General features: G+C 42.2%; 1 protein-coding gene across 1 annotated transcript; it reads right to left on the bottom strand.

Annotated features, from left to right (window-relative positions):
• Positions 1-1576: 1576 nt before the first annotated feature.
• Positions 1577-7504, bottom strand: Tmem52b (transmembrane protein 52B). Its single transcript, XM_034512539.2, has 5 exons — positions 6958-7504; positions 5835-5878; positions 4146-4184; positions 3492-3658; positions 1577-3106 (listed from the first exon to the last, which is right to left on the bottom strand). The coding sequence occupies exons 1-5, from the start codon at positions 7021-7023 to the stop codon at positions 2862-2864; spliced, it is 561 nt and encodes a 186-aa protein (XP_034368430.1). The 5' UTR covers positions 7024-7504; the 3' UTR covers positions 1577-2861.
• Between the last annotated feature and the right edge of the window lie 6764 nt (positions 7505-14268).

Here is a 14268-nt window from a genome sequence, read left to right as displayed (position 1 = left end):
ATAGCCTAAACATTTTCTGTATCCATTCTTCAGTTGAGTGTCATCTGAGTTGTTTCCAGCAAAGTACAGAATCCCCATGATACAACTCAAAGATCTGACCATATGAAGTTTAACAAGAAGGAAGACCCAAGTGAGGATGCTTCAATCCCACTTAGAAAACGGAACAAAATAATCACTGGATGTAGAAGAAGGAAGGGACCTGGATGGGAGAGGGGAGAGGAAGAGGAAGTGGGGCAGGAACGGGTATGTGGGAGGCAGGAGAGAAACCAAGAGGGCCAGAAGAATGAATGGAAATATGCAGCTGCAAGGGGCCAGGGGGTGAGGGGAACCTCTAGAAAGTCCCAGAGACCTGAGATGTGAGAAGCTCTCAGGACTCAGTGTGGATGACCTTAGCCAAAATGCCCAATAATGGGGAGATAGAACCTGAAGAGATCACTTCCAAAAGATAGACAAAGCTCAAAGTGGAGAGATAGGGCCACCCATCTACCTTCGAAATTTCTGACCTCAAATTGTTTCTGTCTAAAAGAAATGCAAAATGGACAAAATGGACAAAAATGGAGCAGAGACTAATGGAAAGGCCATTCAGTGAGTGGCCAAAATTGGGATCCATCCCATGGGCAGAAACCAAATCCCAACAATATTACTGATGCCATGTTGTGCTTGCAGACAGGAGCCTAGCATGGTTGTTCTCCAAAAGGCTCTACCAACAGCTGACTGAGACAGATGCAGATACTTACAGCCAACCATTGGACGGAAGAGTTAGGGGAAGGACTGAAGGAGCTGAAGGGGATGACAACCTCATAAGAAGAACAACAGCATCAACTAACCTGGACTGCTCAGAGCTCCCAGAGACTAAGCCACCAACCAAAGAGCATACATGGGCATGGATGCCCAGGCACATATGTAGCATAGGACCTCCTTGTCTGGCTTCAGTGGAAAAGGATGAGTCTAATCCTCTAGAGACTTGATACCCCGGGGAAGAGGGATACTGGGGGAAGATGAGGTAAAGATAGGTGGGAGAGGTAGCACCCTCTCAGAGCCAAAGGAGAGGGAGGATGGGGTAAAGAACTCTGGGAGGGGGGCAACATTTGGAAAGCAAATAAATAAAATAATTTAATAATAAAAATGAGGCAGAATTAGACAGGAAATTGCCAGATCAAGGCAAGCCTTGGCTTCATAGAAACTGGGAGACTACCCAAGTCTATACATCAAAGTACCATCTCCAAAGAAAAGATGAATAATTGAAGGGGAAAAGGTGAAGATTATTTTGTGGACTGAAGAATGACGGGATGGCTTTCTTGGTGGTGGTAAAACAAATCATACTTATCAGCTTCCCCAGGCGCTCTGGTCTGGGAGTTCCAATCACTAGCTGGTTACACTCACTTACAGTGCTTTTCCCTCCAGGGCTTCAGTAAACATTGCAAGAATGTATTTAATGAGGTGCAGCACTAATCAGTTCCCTCCCCCACCCAATCATCTCCCCAGGGCACCCCAGTTAGGCACCTACGAAACAGTTTTCTCAATTACCCCTCTGCAAAGTGTGTTCAGAGAACTCCTTAGATTTTTTTTAGCTGTTTATCTCAGTCAAGATATTTTTATTGATAAAATAAAGACACTTTAGCTATGGCTTTACAGTAACATAGCAGACACGAAAAAGGACAAACCAGAACATGATTCTCAGTGAAGGCGCCACAGGCCACTGAAGAGCAGATGACAACAGAGAGAATAACATGTGATGCACAGAATATCTTACGAATCCTGCCTGGGTATTTGTGTTCTTGGAAGTGCACAATGATGTCCAATTTACATATGAGAAAACCATTATTCCAGTATTTGACTAACTTCTCTAAGTAGTTTTTTTCCAGAGTACATCTCACTTCTTTGATCGTAATGAAAGTAGTTTGGAATGACAGTAGTACATGAACAGGATACCTTGGCACTCACTTTTGATGGTACTATCAGAAGATCCACGCTTAGGGTAGCACTGGAAAATGGAAAGGTACACATGACTTCAATGGAGTCAGTGCACTTTCAATTATTGTTCCACTAGAGGGCAGCAAGACCCACCTCAAGAACCCGGATGAGTCACTCTAGACTTTACATGGTGAAGGCTTTACATCCTGAGAACAAGAAGGAAAGAAGCAGAGCAATGCTTTCTTTCAGAGACTAAAAGAGTGTGGGTATGTGTGTGTGGTGTGTGTGTGTGTGTGTGTGTGTGTGTGTGTGTGTGCAGGACAAAGCACTGAAAAGTTGCTAGGACCACTTTTGCACTCTTGTGGGTAAGAGCTAAATGATAGAAAGTTTTTGACATGTGGCACATACTATGTTATAGTCTCTCCACTCATATCAGCAGCATCCCTAGCTGTGCAATCTGCAAGTCCAGGTGGGGATTATAAAGTGTACAAGATTGCCATCATGGTTCAGCAAAATGGTGGTTGTACCCTAGAAAGAAAGATGCATGGATTTGGTGCACTGATGTCAATGGCTGTGCACAAAGTGTGTTTCCCTTCAAGAGTACCACAGTCAAGCAGAAGGAAGAGTAATTTTCAGGATCATAGGGTTAAAGGAACTTTATATGTATGCCATAGTTGAAGAAATTTAAGGCACGTTCCGTGCTTTGGAAGCAATCAATATAGCTAAAAGTGAGTTGCAAACTTTGAACTTTGAAGAAGGAGTTACAACTCAATTAGAAATTTGTGTATCAGAAAAAGCATATTGTTGTGAAGAGTGAGAACCCATCTTGTTCACAGAAAAATGGCTAGATAGCATCTGGAACGTTTCTGTGTGGTACAAAAGAAAACATTTCATGTATCAGGGAATCTTCTCAGACCTAAGGATGCTTGGGATAACAGGCATCCCCATCAATGTGATGGGGGTTCTGTCCCAGGAGACTCCTTTTCTGTGGGAGGCAGCTGCTTTTCCTCTGGGACGGAGGGTAAATCAGGAGCTTTCTGTCCACACCTTGCCACTGTGAAGCGGCTCATGCCAAGAGCTTCCTCGTAGGCTGGGAGTGTGTCCATGGAGGAGGGCAGCTGGCTCAGGGAGCTGTGTGCATGAGCCATTGCCAGGATTCTCCGAGCTGCAGGGCCAAACACGGACTGCAGAGCTGTGAAGGAAGACAGAGTTAGTGTAGAGATGATGACATCCAAAGGTGACGTCCTCAAACACGAGAGAGGTTTACATTACATCTAATGTCTCCCTCTTTCACCCATGTTCAAACTCGCGACCTTTGACAAACGTTACACAAATCCTTCAAAGAACTTTGTTTCCAATATTTTACTTTGTTCATCAATTTGTCATCAGCCAAAAACTTGAGAATACAGGCATCAGTGATAGCCCAGGTGACCACATTTATCGGCTTCTGGAAATGAAAACAACAACGAGTTTCCAAACACTCGATGCTAGTTGGCAGGTCGCTCTACATGCACCTCCAAACTTTTTAGTACATCTTTAAACCTGACCCCCTATCTTGGTGTTCTGAGTACACTCACATGTAATGGTGTTCTGGAGAGTGCTGTCGTGGTCAAAAGCAATGACGGTCACTTCATAAGGCGGAGGGGCTCCATCTTCCCCATTTTCCGGACGGCTCAGGCAACAGCGAAAGCATACTGAAGTCAGGCCACACAGGAGAAGCAGTGCGCCAACCACCACAAGCAACCTGCAAGAGCCCACCCGCCAAGTCCAAGCTGTGGTCAACTGGTTTCCCAGCTCCAGCATAGCTATACTTTAATTTCTGATCGCGATTGTTGTTCTTTTAGAGAACACTAATAAGGCTTCAATCCTGAGGGTTTTATTTTGCATATATCAGTTACTGATTTTTCAGCAAGACTATGCCAGTCAGGAGAGCAAACAACACTGAAGATCGGTTGAAGGGGCTGCTTCTTACTTCACTGTGCAGAAGTGTTTCTTAAGCACATGCTGTGGGAGAGGCACTAAAATCTTTGATGTTGGCTGAAGAGAATGTATTGAAATAGGAAACCATGGCATATTGTCACATAGGCAAGAGGTGAACTAAGGAAACGTTACTGTGAAATAAGGCTATGTTTCTTATTCACACTAAGAACCAGCATATAAAAAACATTTTTTAAAAAAATACACCTGAAAAGATGAAGTCTCTTTGAGGATGTTATATATTTTAAACTTACCATATATACCAAAGATGCACCCAGTCAGTAGTCAGGCAACTGTGGACAAAGATTGAAGTTTATTATATTAAAGAAATAGTGCAGGCTGCAATAACCGTGTTGCTATATTTAATACCAGGACATATTTTTTTTTTTTTGAGAAAGGTCTCACTTTGTAACCTTGCGGGTCTGGAACTTTCCTATCTATACCAGGCTAACCTTGAACTCACAGAGTTTCACTTGCCTCTGCCTCCCTAGTGCTACAATTAAAGGCATGTACTGCTATGCCCAGCTAAGAATTCCTTTTGAAAAAGTCCAATGTAACAAGCTGAATAGAGTTCTATAACGCAGGTGACATTGCTGTGCAAAGCATTATCATAGTCACTAGAAATTTCATTAAGAAAAATGGCCGTGAGAAGGATTAAGGGGATGGGAAGCTGGGCGTAGAGAGGAGGAGAAGAGAAACAGCTACAGCAAAAGTTGTTTGAAAAACTACATGATGACTCCCAATGATTTCCAAGTTGATAAAATAGAAAAAGAAAATATGGCCCGATAACTATTATGAGCTTTTGAGATGAAGACTCCTAAGAATTGGGCAGACAAATGTCTAAGGAGTGGCTTGGAAAGCAGACACGAACATCCAGCTCATATTCGTGTGAGGTCAATAAAATGTACACACCAGGAAAGTTTCAGTTGAAGGCATTGAAAGAAGTCATATTTGTAATTTATATTTCACAAGTTCTTGCAACATCCTCCCCCTAAAAAGGGCCTACACTTTCACATCTAAACTCAGAACTGATGGGTACATCCACTGAGAACAAAAGGAAGGGAGAAAAGAGAGAGGCTGGCTTCACAAGGAGAACTTCGTGGGAGAGACTAAAACCGCAAGTCAGGGGTAGACAGAGGAATGTGTGTTTCTTTAAAGATGTACCTTTATTTTCATTAAAATAATAAAACAAATGCTTTCTATTAAGTATATATTGAGACTCATTTTTGCATTTCATCTTTGGTCACTCTTCCATAGAAAATGCAGTTGGTATTTTCCCTGAAACAATGTGTCATCTTGCTTCTCACATTTGTCATTTGTTCAAATGTTTTCACTTTTACCTGAGATTCCAAATGGCGACAGACATCTGAATCCTCAGTTCACCCACCCAGCCAGTATCAGATATCCACATACCACATAATCAAGATGACCCTAATTACTTAATTCCCCTCACATCTGATAGAGCTGGTGTCAGGGAAATGGTTCTATGGCAGAATCTGTGTTTCCCTTCATCATGAACAGGATTGTTATTGTCTGTCTTTACTTGAAACCAAAAATTATTTTTGGATTTGAAGTGGACATGTAGCTGTGAGAGTCACTCAAACAGATAAGCCAATGACTGACTGGCTGTTGAACCCAGTCTGCCCTATGAGTCATTGGAAACCACAGCTAAGGGAGCCTTTTGCAGGTCTCTCTGACTACATGTTTTAAACTAATTGTGCTAATTGTGCTGTGTTGATGAGAAGACTGGCTTGCAAAAGAAAAAAAAAGCACTCTCGGCAGGGTTATTCTGAGCACTTGGAATGACACACATGTCTATGATGGTAGGTGGTGGCCATTTAAGTAAAACAGGAAGTCAGGGCTATCTGCTGACATTTTAGCCTCTGTTTGGGTGTTGGCACTTTGTCTGTCTCCCCTCCTAGCTTGTAGTCTCAAATACTTACTGTTCAGTGTTGACACAGTTCTCCTCGCATCTGGCCCCAGGAAGCTGTGGGAAGGAAATATTCTCAGACATGGAAATGGTCACATCTACAGTTCTCAGTGGCCGATCAACTACCCATTATGGCTGCACCCTGTCAGACCTACTTGTAAAGATGAGGACAGGACCATAAGGTTGGTCTGTACTGGCCCGTGACATCTATCATTCCTTTGACTGAGGACTACTTCTTGTGAGGTAGAAGTTCCCGGAATAGCAGGGATCTTCTATGTGGCTTGAGCCATGGCTGAGCACCATTCCTTAGGGAATGATGAATAGCGCTTTGTGTCAGTTTGTCACCCTAGAAGTCTTCTGACTCATCCCCCGGGGGGGACAATGTGGTTGTCTTCCTTGTCCCTGCTCTGTTGACAATTGAATTCTAGCCCCGATGCTACCCTTTTTCAGCCTTCAACACATCAATAACTCGCTACAGAAGAAGAGCAATGGCGGGGAGGGGTTTCCCAAAAAAGCAGGATAAAGAAGAAAAGGAAATGCAGAAACCAAGAGAACATATAAGAAAAATGTACTTGTATATATTGGTTAGCTTTTGTGGGAAGCAAAGCAGACATCCTGCTACCAGCACAGGAATGTCTTGCTCAGCTAGACTTCCTAGCTATGTGAACTTGGCGCTGGTATTTGTCCAGAATTCCTCACTAAACTGACCCTTTTCTCAGCTAATGGGTGAGTCATAAGCTTTTCTTTCACAGAGGAGTAAAATAAACTGTTTAAAATATTATTAAAGAGTCCATTGGTACTGGGGACTCATTTTACCACCCTTGTTAAAGTTGACTGTTATCTCTGACTGTCCTAATTTCTGCCCCTCTTTCCATGACCATCATTCAGTCTTACACACACACACACACACACACACACACACACACACGCAGAAAGAGGGAGAGGGAGAGAGAGAGAGAGAGAGAGAGAGAGAGAGAGAGAGAGAGAAAACCATGGTACTCTTTTTTCACTCCTTTCTAGATTCCACATCTGTTTTTCCTCCATCCATTTCCTCCTAGAGACAGCATAGCTAAAGCTAAAGCTAAAGCAATAAGCAAAGGAAAGTTTCTCCTCTCTTTTTTCACAACTGAACTCACCTGGATGAAATAAACCAGGCCAGAGGCCATCAGCACCTGGGCCCAGACTGTCATCAGGCTGAACATCTGGTCCAGAAGTGTCACGCCGGCTGCATCTGCTGTATCTTTTCCATGCTCTGTGCCATGTGGAACTTGGTGGTGCAGAATTCCTAAAGAGAATTTTTTTTCTCAGCAGTAAATCAATCTCCCTCTCCTTATTCCCTTCGGCTTTATATTTTAGAATTTCTGTCTCCTCTTCCCTTTGAGTTTCCTTCTCCTTATTTCTCGTCACATAGTCTCCACATTTGCTTCCTCTCCACTTCCTTTCTGCTAACAAACTTTCCTGTGTATTTAATCTTTCTTCCTCTGCCCCTAATCAAACGGCATTCAAGAAGAACACATTTGTCCTCTGAATTTAATTTTCCCCCCAGTCTGTCATGCCAGACTTGCACCTGAAATAGGTCAAAGGCAGATTGTGAGTGACCAGAGGTGTTCTTGGGTTCCTCAGGAAACTGGCTATACACTCGTGGCTCCTGGATGACCGCTGAAATCTGAAAGTCATTCTGCCAACCTCCCTCCACCCCCTCTCCATGTGATTGGCATCCCCCTTCTTGCTCCTTGAAACTCTCCCTTCATGGTGTTGATAATCAACCCTGCTGGTTCTGGGTTATTTATTGCAGCCACTCAGCAGGACTAAGGGATTCTAAATGAGCTCGAAAGCCATCTCATCTTTAGAGTGGGGAATGGGTTTCAAAACTAGAAGTACCAGGTGCTAACAGTGGTCTCAGCCTCTCAGGCATAGTTTTAAAAACTGGTTTCCAAGATAACCGATCTCTCTCTCTCTCTCTCTCTCTCTCTCTCTCTCTCTCTCTCTCTCTCTCTGCCCTCACCCCTCTCAAAGCAATATTGTGATGTTGCCACTTGAGAACCAGTCACAGTGCATACAATTGTGGTTCCATCTACTGAGGAAGCTGAGACAGGAGGATCATTTGGGTCTAGTTCAGGAAAGCGAGACTACCCTAGGAAACAGCAAGAGCTGAGTCTAAAAAAACAAACAAACAAAAAAACAACAACAAACTCATATTACCAACAATAGAACAAAGCTTAAAAGTCATATTTAAAAATAAGCATACCAGACAGAAAGGATATAAAATAGTTATAAAGGAAAATATTGTCCGGAGCTGGTGAATGTCGTATAAATGACTGCCATTTAAGGAGGAATTTTTTACCCAACCCAAAGTACTAAGTAAGAACATTCAGTATTAGTTTTGTGACATGTCAGCTTCACAAGACTGAACAGAATTACATTTTGGCTGCTTTCTAAGTGATGAGGAGAGGCCGCAGGGTAGGTCCTGATGAGGGAAGTTTGTGGGATGGCCTCCATCACACTCAAGGCCCCACACACCATGTGATCATACCATGGTAATATGATGTGGGAATGATGAATGCAAACAATTTCCTCTTCTCAGCTAAGGAGAGCAAGCAGTGAGAGGATTCTTTGGTACAGTGTTGCTCTCTCCAGGTCTATCCATTTCTTTTTATAACATAGGCTCTTGGGTGAAACACATTTTCCAAAGGCAGAAGGCATTCTGTAGACTAGAGAGCAGGACTTTAGTTACAGCCTTTCACTAGGCCTGGGCCTTACTGTACATACATCTATAGAGGAGCATGATAACTGACCACTGAGCTACCATCAGCTGCTGTTTCACAGAGAAAGGAAATTGGAAGCAAGGAGGTATCTTGCGTGAAATATTTTTATTCAAATACCATGGAATGGAAAACCTCATGAACTCCCGCCTTTTCCTTTCTTGTGGGAAAGACAGTTAAGTAGCATGGGTTAAGAGCTCAGGGGCTTGATCCAGTCACTTGTTTGACCCCTTGTTTGCTATGGGATCTTAGAGAAGGTGTTCCATCTCTCTGCCAACTCAGTTCGATTTGATATGAGAAGCACTCTGGTTCTCAGTACCCACAGAGTGACTTATGAACTGTAACTCCAATCCCAGAGGGATTTCATGCCTTCTTCTGTCCTCCTAGGGCATCAGACAGGTGGGTAGTAAACATCCACACACAAAGGCAAAATACTCATACAGATAGACAAAAGCAACAACAACAAAAACAACAACAAAAAAAGAATCTTTATGATGTATACTACAGTCCTGATAGCAAGTATTTGATGTTAGTTAAGATACTTTTGATTTAACTCTATTGTGTGATGGTTCCTTCCAATATGCAGGATCATTAATGTCCACTATGCCTATTCCATCAGTCTTTCTACCAGCCCTTTCTAGATGGCGATATAGCTTTCTAATAGTCTTTTTTTTTTTTTTTTCCTTGAACAGTTCCCATGCCTAACCAGGCCATTGCTTTTCCCACCCGCACCAGCCTTCACCTGCATGAACAGGTTTCACAATTACTTTGGCTTACCCCCACGGCAGTTTCTGGCCACATGATTGCAATCGTCTTTCTTGCCCCCAGCTTCCCAGCAGGCCTGAACAACACAGGCTTCAGTTAATGACCCCCGTGTTGTTTTCTTTTTCAGAATTACTGCTACCATTTCTAGTTTATCCCACAAGTAGGAAAAACTTCCTTTGTTGATTCTATGTCAATGACCTCTGAGAGCTCCCATGACAGCTTTTAAGTAGAAAATGATGATAGAGGGAAGATCATTCATAGAAGAAAAGGTCCACATGGCATAAAGACAGAGGGGCGCAGAGCTGGGGACGTTGAGAACATTCTCATTACCAGCCTACATAACCCCACTCCATTTAGCTCGTCAATCATTAGCTTAGACTCATGTTGTGAAGGACTAGGACTGCAGCCAGTGGGAAGTACACATACACTGCCCTCCTCACCCGTGCTTCAGGGAGTTGTTATACAGCCACTCTAACATGTGTAGCAAAAGAATTGCTAATTTGTGGTTCCTTTGATTATTCTCCTTTGACCTTGGTTGTCAGGTGCCCCGACCCCTACACCCTCCCATCCCTTTCCTTTCTATGCCTCAGTGAATAGAACCAGGAATATTGGTACTCTGAGATACTAACATCAAGCTGTACATGTCTGAGCAGTGGGTTGGGCCATCACCAATGGTCAAGAAGGGAGAAGGTGGAAGAAGTCAGTTTCATTCGAAAACCCTGGGGTGTTTCACTAAGAAGCATCTCTGTTTTAGGATCCAAGATCATAGCATAAATATTAAATTCTAACCACAAAGACATGGAAAATTATTAAGAGCTTTAAACAGGAGGGTTTTTCCCCTCCCCTTGAGAAAGGGTTTCATGTCTGATCTCAAATGTTTTACATAGCTGAGAGTAACTTTGACTTCTGATCTTGCCTTATCGTCCCAGTGCTGGGATTACAAGCATGTTACCACTCCCACCTTTGAGATGTGTTGTTGATCCAACTCAGAGCTTTGTGCTAAACTATGGATTGTAAACAAGACAGAAGTTCATCAAAGGACATATGATTTATATGCCATATAGCTCATTACTACAAATTGTGTGAGCAACAGTTTAAGGACACACACACTATCAACATTCACAGTAGGATCAGAAGTATATATAAATCTTAGCTTGTGCCATTGCTTGGGATTATACAAGAATAAGATCAAAGTGTCTGTGTAGCAACATTATTGTCTGAAAGCTATCATAGCAGAGAACCCATTTCCAAGCCCTCTTGGGGAAAATGTATATCTTTTTTTTTCTTTTTTTCCCCCATTTTTTATTGGATATTTTCTTTATTTACATTTCAAATGTTGTCCCCTTTCTTGGTTCTCCCACCCCCAGAAACCCTCTATCCCATCTTCCCTCCCCCTGCTTCTATGAGGGTGTTCCCCCATCCACCCACCCACTCCTGACTCCCCACCCTCACATTCCCCTACACTGGGGCATGGAGCCTTCACAGGACCAAGGGCCTCTCCTCCCATTGATGCCCAACAGGCCATCCTCTGCTACAAATGTGGCTGGAGCCATGTATTTCTTAGTTGGCTATAGGATTAGTTTAGTCATTCTTCTTTAAATATTCTAATTAAAATATAGTTACATAACTTCCCCTTTTGCTGTCCTCCCTCCAACCCTTATGTACTCACTCCTGCTCCCTCTCAAATTCATGTCCTTGTTCTCTTTAATGGATATATTATCAGGACTGACCAATGCAAAGTGTTGGATAACTGGTGAGGGGGCTCATTCCTGGAGAAGATTCTCTCTCTCTCTCTCTCTCTCTCTCTCTCTCTCTTTCTGTCTCTGCATTAACAACACTCATGGTACCTCAAAAATACAGTGCCTAAACTACACCTGAACAAGGTCAACACCAATAGATATGCTAACATAGAAATGGGAAGTCTCAAAGGACCTCGCTCCTAGACCAAGAGCTACAGGCAGCCAAAGAATTCTTCGTTAAATCTTAATGATGAGCACAGAGGGAGATACAGGAAGAGAGGCTTCAGCACACTCCTCATGTGCCTGAAGCAATTCCTTGTGTATGATCACATGCGCTCTGTGACCTTTGCTACATTTTTGGTTACAGCCCCGAGAACATAGGCTCAAAGGCATGAAATTCCACTGAGGCATTACGCCAGGTGGTAGGGATCATGGAGCATTCTGAATTCCTTCAAGTCTTTACAGTTTCCTGGAAACATGTCTCTAGAGGTTTAAGCACAAAAGAAAAGTTCAGGTGTAGTGAATGGTATCATCTTTAATCCTAGGACTTGGGAAGAAGAGACAAGAAGATCTCTGTAAGTTTGAGCCAGTCTTGTCTACCTAGTGAGGTCCAAGCCAGGATTATACAGTGTAAAAGTGTCTCAAAGGAAAAAAAACAAAACAAAACAAACAAAAACCCTAACAACAAACATCAACAATAACAAAACATGAACTCATAGCAACAGATAAACAGATAAACAAAATGTGTTCTATAGAAAAAAAAGGGATTCTAGGATGTTTAGTAATATAGATGAACCTTGAAGACAATATTCAGTAAAATAAATCAAACATGAAAAAATCGGTGAATGCTTCCACTTACATGAGGTATGTTGTAACAGAGATTAATATCCACCAAGGCCTCATGCATTGAAGGGCTGGTTGCAGGACTGTGCCTACTCTTAAGAGATTGTAGAACCAAAGAGAAGTTTTAGAAACAGGTTCTTGAGTGACATTGCCTTCTTCTCTACTTCCACAGGTTGAGCATGTTTTCAGTCTGATGCCTATCCTACCAGACATCAGAAAGCAGTGGAGATAGATAGCTGACCTTGGATGGATAAAATCTCTGAAACCATGAGCCAAAATAAATACCCCCCTCCCTACGATGGTTACCTTTGTTAAGAAATTAGAAATCAGACACAAAGTACAATATCAAAATTCAAGAGACAGAAAATACAGGGTTGACTTCAAGAAGGAACAGGAAGTAGTCAGTAGAGTTTACAGGAAGTGGTCAGTAGAGTTCTTTAGAGAAGCAGAATTGATAGAATGTGAAGATATAGACACATTTAAGTGAGGGTGTCTCATGTCTATAAGGGCTGTCTCATCTAAATCGGTGTGCTACCCAGCAGCCTGAGGATCCTAAAGGGTAAAGGGAAGGTGCAATTCCAGTCTAAAGGCCAGGATGATGAGAAAGCAGGTGCCGAAGTTGAAATCCAAAGGCCATCTGCTAGAAAATTCCTCATTTCATAGAGGCAGATAGCTTCCTCTGTTCTTTTGACCTTCAGATTTTGAATCTTACCCAAAATATATCTTTTTTTGATTACTTTTTTATCTGTTATGTGACCTTTCATGATAAAGTATGAATAAAACCTATTCCCCTTAGATAGGGCACCAAGAACAGACAAAAGAATCAATTCCACCCAAGTCTAGGTTGATAAACCAATGGTTTATTGGGCTCAGTTGCAGGAACATTCGAGAGGGCCTACTTACAGAAACACAAGTAACTTTAAGGCGGCCATATCACTCAACCCAGTATGGGTGAAGAAGAGTCATGAAAACGAACCTTGAAGCTCCCTGCTCATCTTGAAGATAGCCTTGTCTGAAGAGTATCCCTGTGAAATTTCAGCTGTCAATTGTATTTATGACATAGCAAAAGAGGTCTTATGAATCTTATGACTGATCTTCCAGCACATGTAGTTACTGGTGTGTGTTATGAGCCTCCCTACTTCTTCCATAAAGACATGCTTCACTTCAGAGGAAATAGCCACATAGCATAACCTCCATCCCCAAACACTCTGTCTAGGCACCAAGTGATCCAGACAAGGCACGGAGTAGAATGAACTATCACAGGAACTGTTAGTGAGAATGTTTTCAACGAGAAAATATGGTAACAATGTGGAAGTGAATTGTGACAACAGCTGTACATCAATGTGAATGTAATTGATGCTGTATCAAGCAGTACATCTAAAAGAGTTAAAACAGCAGTCATTGTATGTTATATTAGTGGTGTCTGAGATAACTGAGTCACTGTGAGAATAATAAAGTGTCTTTCTCATTGTCGTGTCATTTCAGTGTTCATGAAATCATCATAAGAAAATTAAAAGGCCACTTTGGAAACTGAGGAATATATCTAATCAGGACTTCATTTTCTGGCACTCACTCCCCAGCTAAGAAACACTGGTAGGTAATAGGTAAGAGTGGGCATTGGATTTTTAAAATGCCAATCTATGATAACCTTGTGTTGGCCTCTGTATTGTTTTGTGGTCTGTGAGAAGAAAACTTTAAGTGGCAAATAAATTGTTTTTAGCTTGTGCTATGTATCCTTTGTAAGCAGAGGGAAAACACCAGGCTTGCCATGGAGGAGGGATATGGAGTCCTACGTACACTGTCAATATTGGTGGGTTTTCCTATGTAACTTCCTAGATGCCTTACCAATTCTTCTTTTATCTATCCCCTTTCTGTCACCACTTTTTACTCTCAGTGGTTTAAAATGAAATTCAGCTATCATAGAGTCTTGTATACTCAAAACTCCAAAAAAAAAAAATGTTTAATAGATGGAGGGTTACTTTTATAAAAATACATACAGTGGCTGGACCTATGTTAGGAACCCCAGAGTCAGTTAAACACCTGTCTGTAATCTCAGCACTCCTACTGTGAGATGGAGGGCAGAGATAGGAGAGAATCTGGAGTCTTTCAAATCAGCTAGCCTGGAGCATGTATCAGCCCATTAGAGACTTTTGCTTAATCAGTCTGATCAGTCAGAGACCAGGGCCTACCAATACCTGGGTTGCCCTCTGACCTCCATTTGCACCTGTGTTTTGCACACATATAAGCAAACACAAACACACACACACACATACACACACACACACACAAATACATTAAGAAGTATAAGTAATTTCATAGAGACATATCTTTTTATGGT

This window comes from Arvicanthis niloticus, chromosome 9 (genome assembly GCF_011762505.2).
Source record: "Arvicanthis niloticus isolate mArvNil1 chromosome 9, mArvNil1.pat.X, whole genome shotgun sequence".
NCBI lineage: Eukaryota > Metazoa > Chordata > Mammalia > Rodentia > Muridae > Arvicanthis > Arvicanthis niloticus.
The sequence above is the reverse complement of the archived record's forward strand: the minus strand, read 5'-3'. Positions and strand labels throughout refer to the sequence as shown.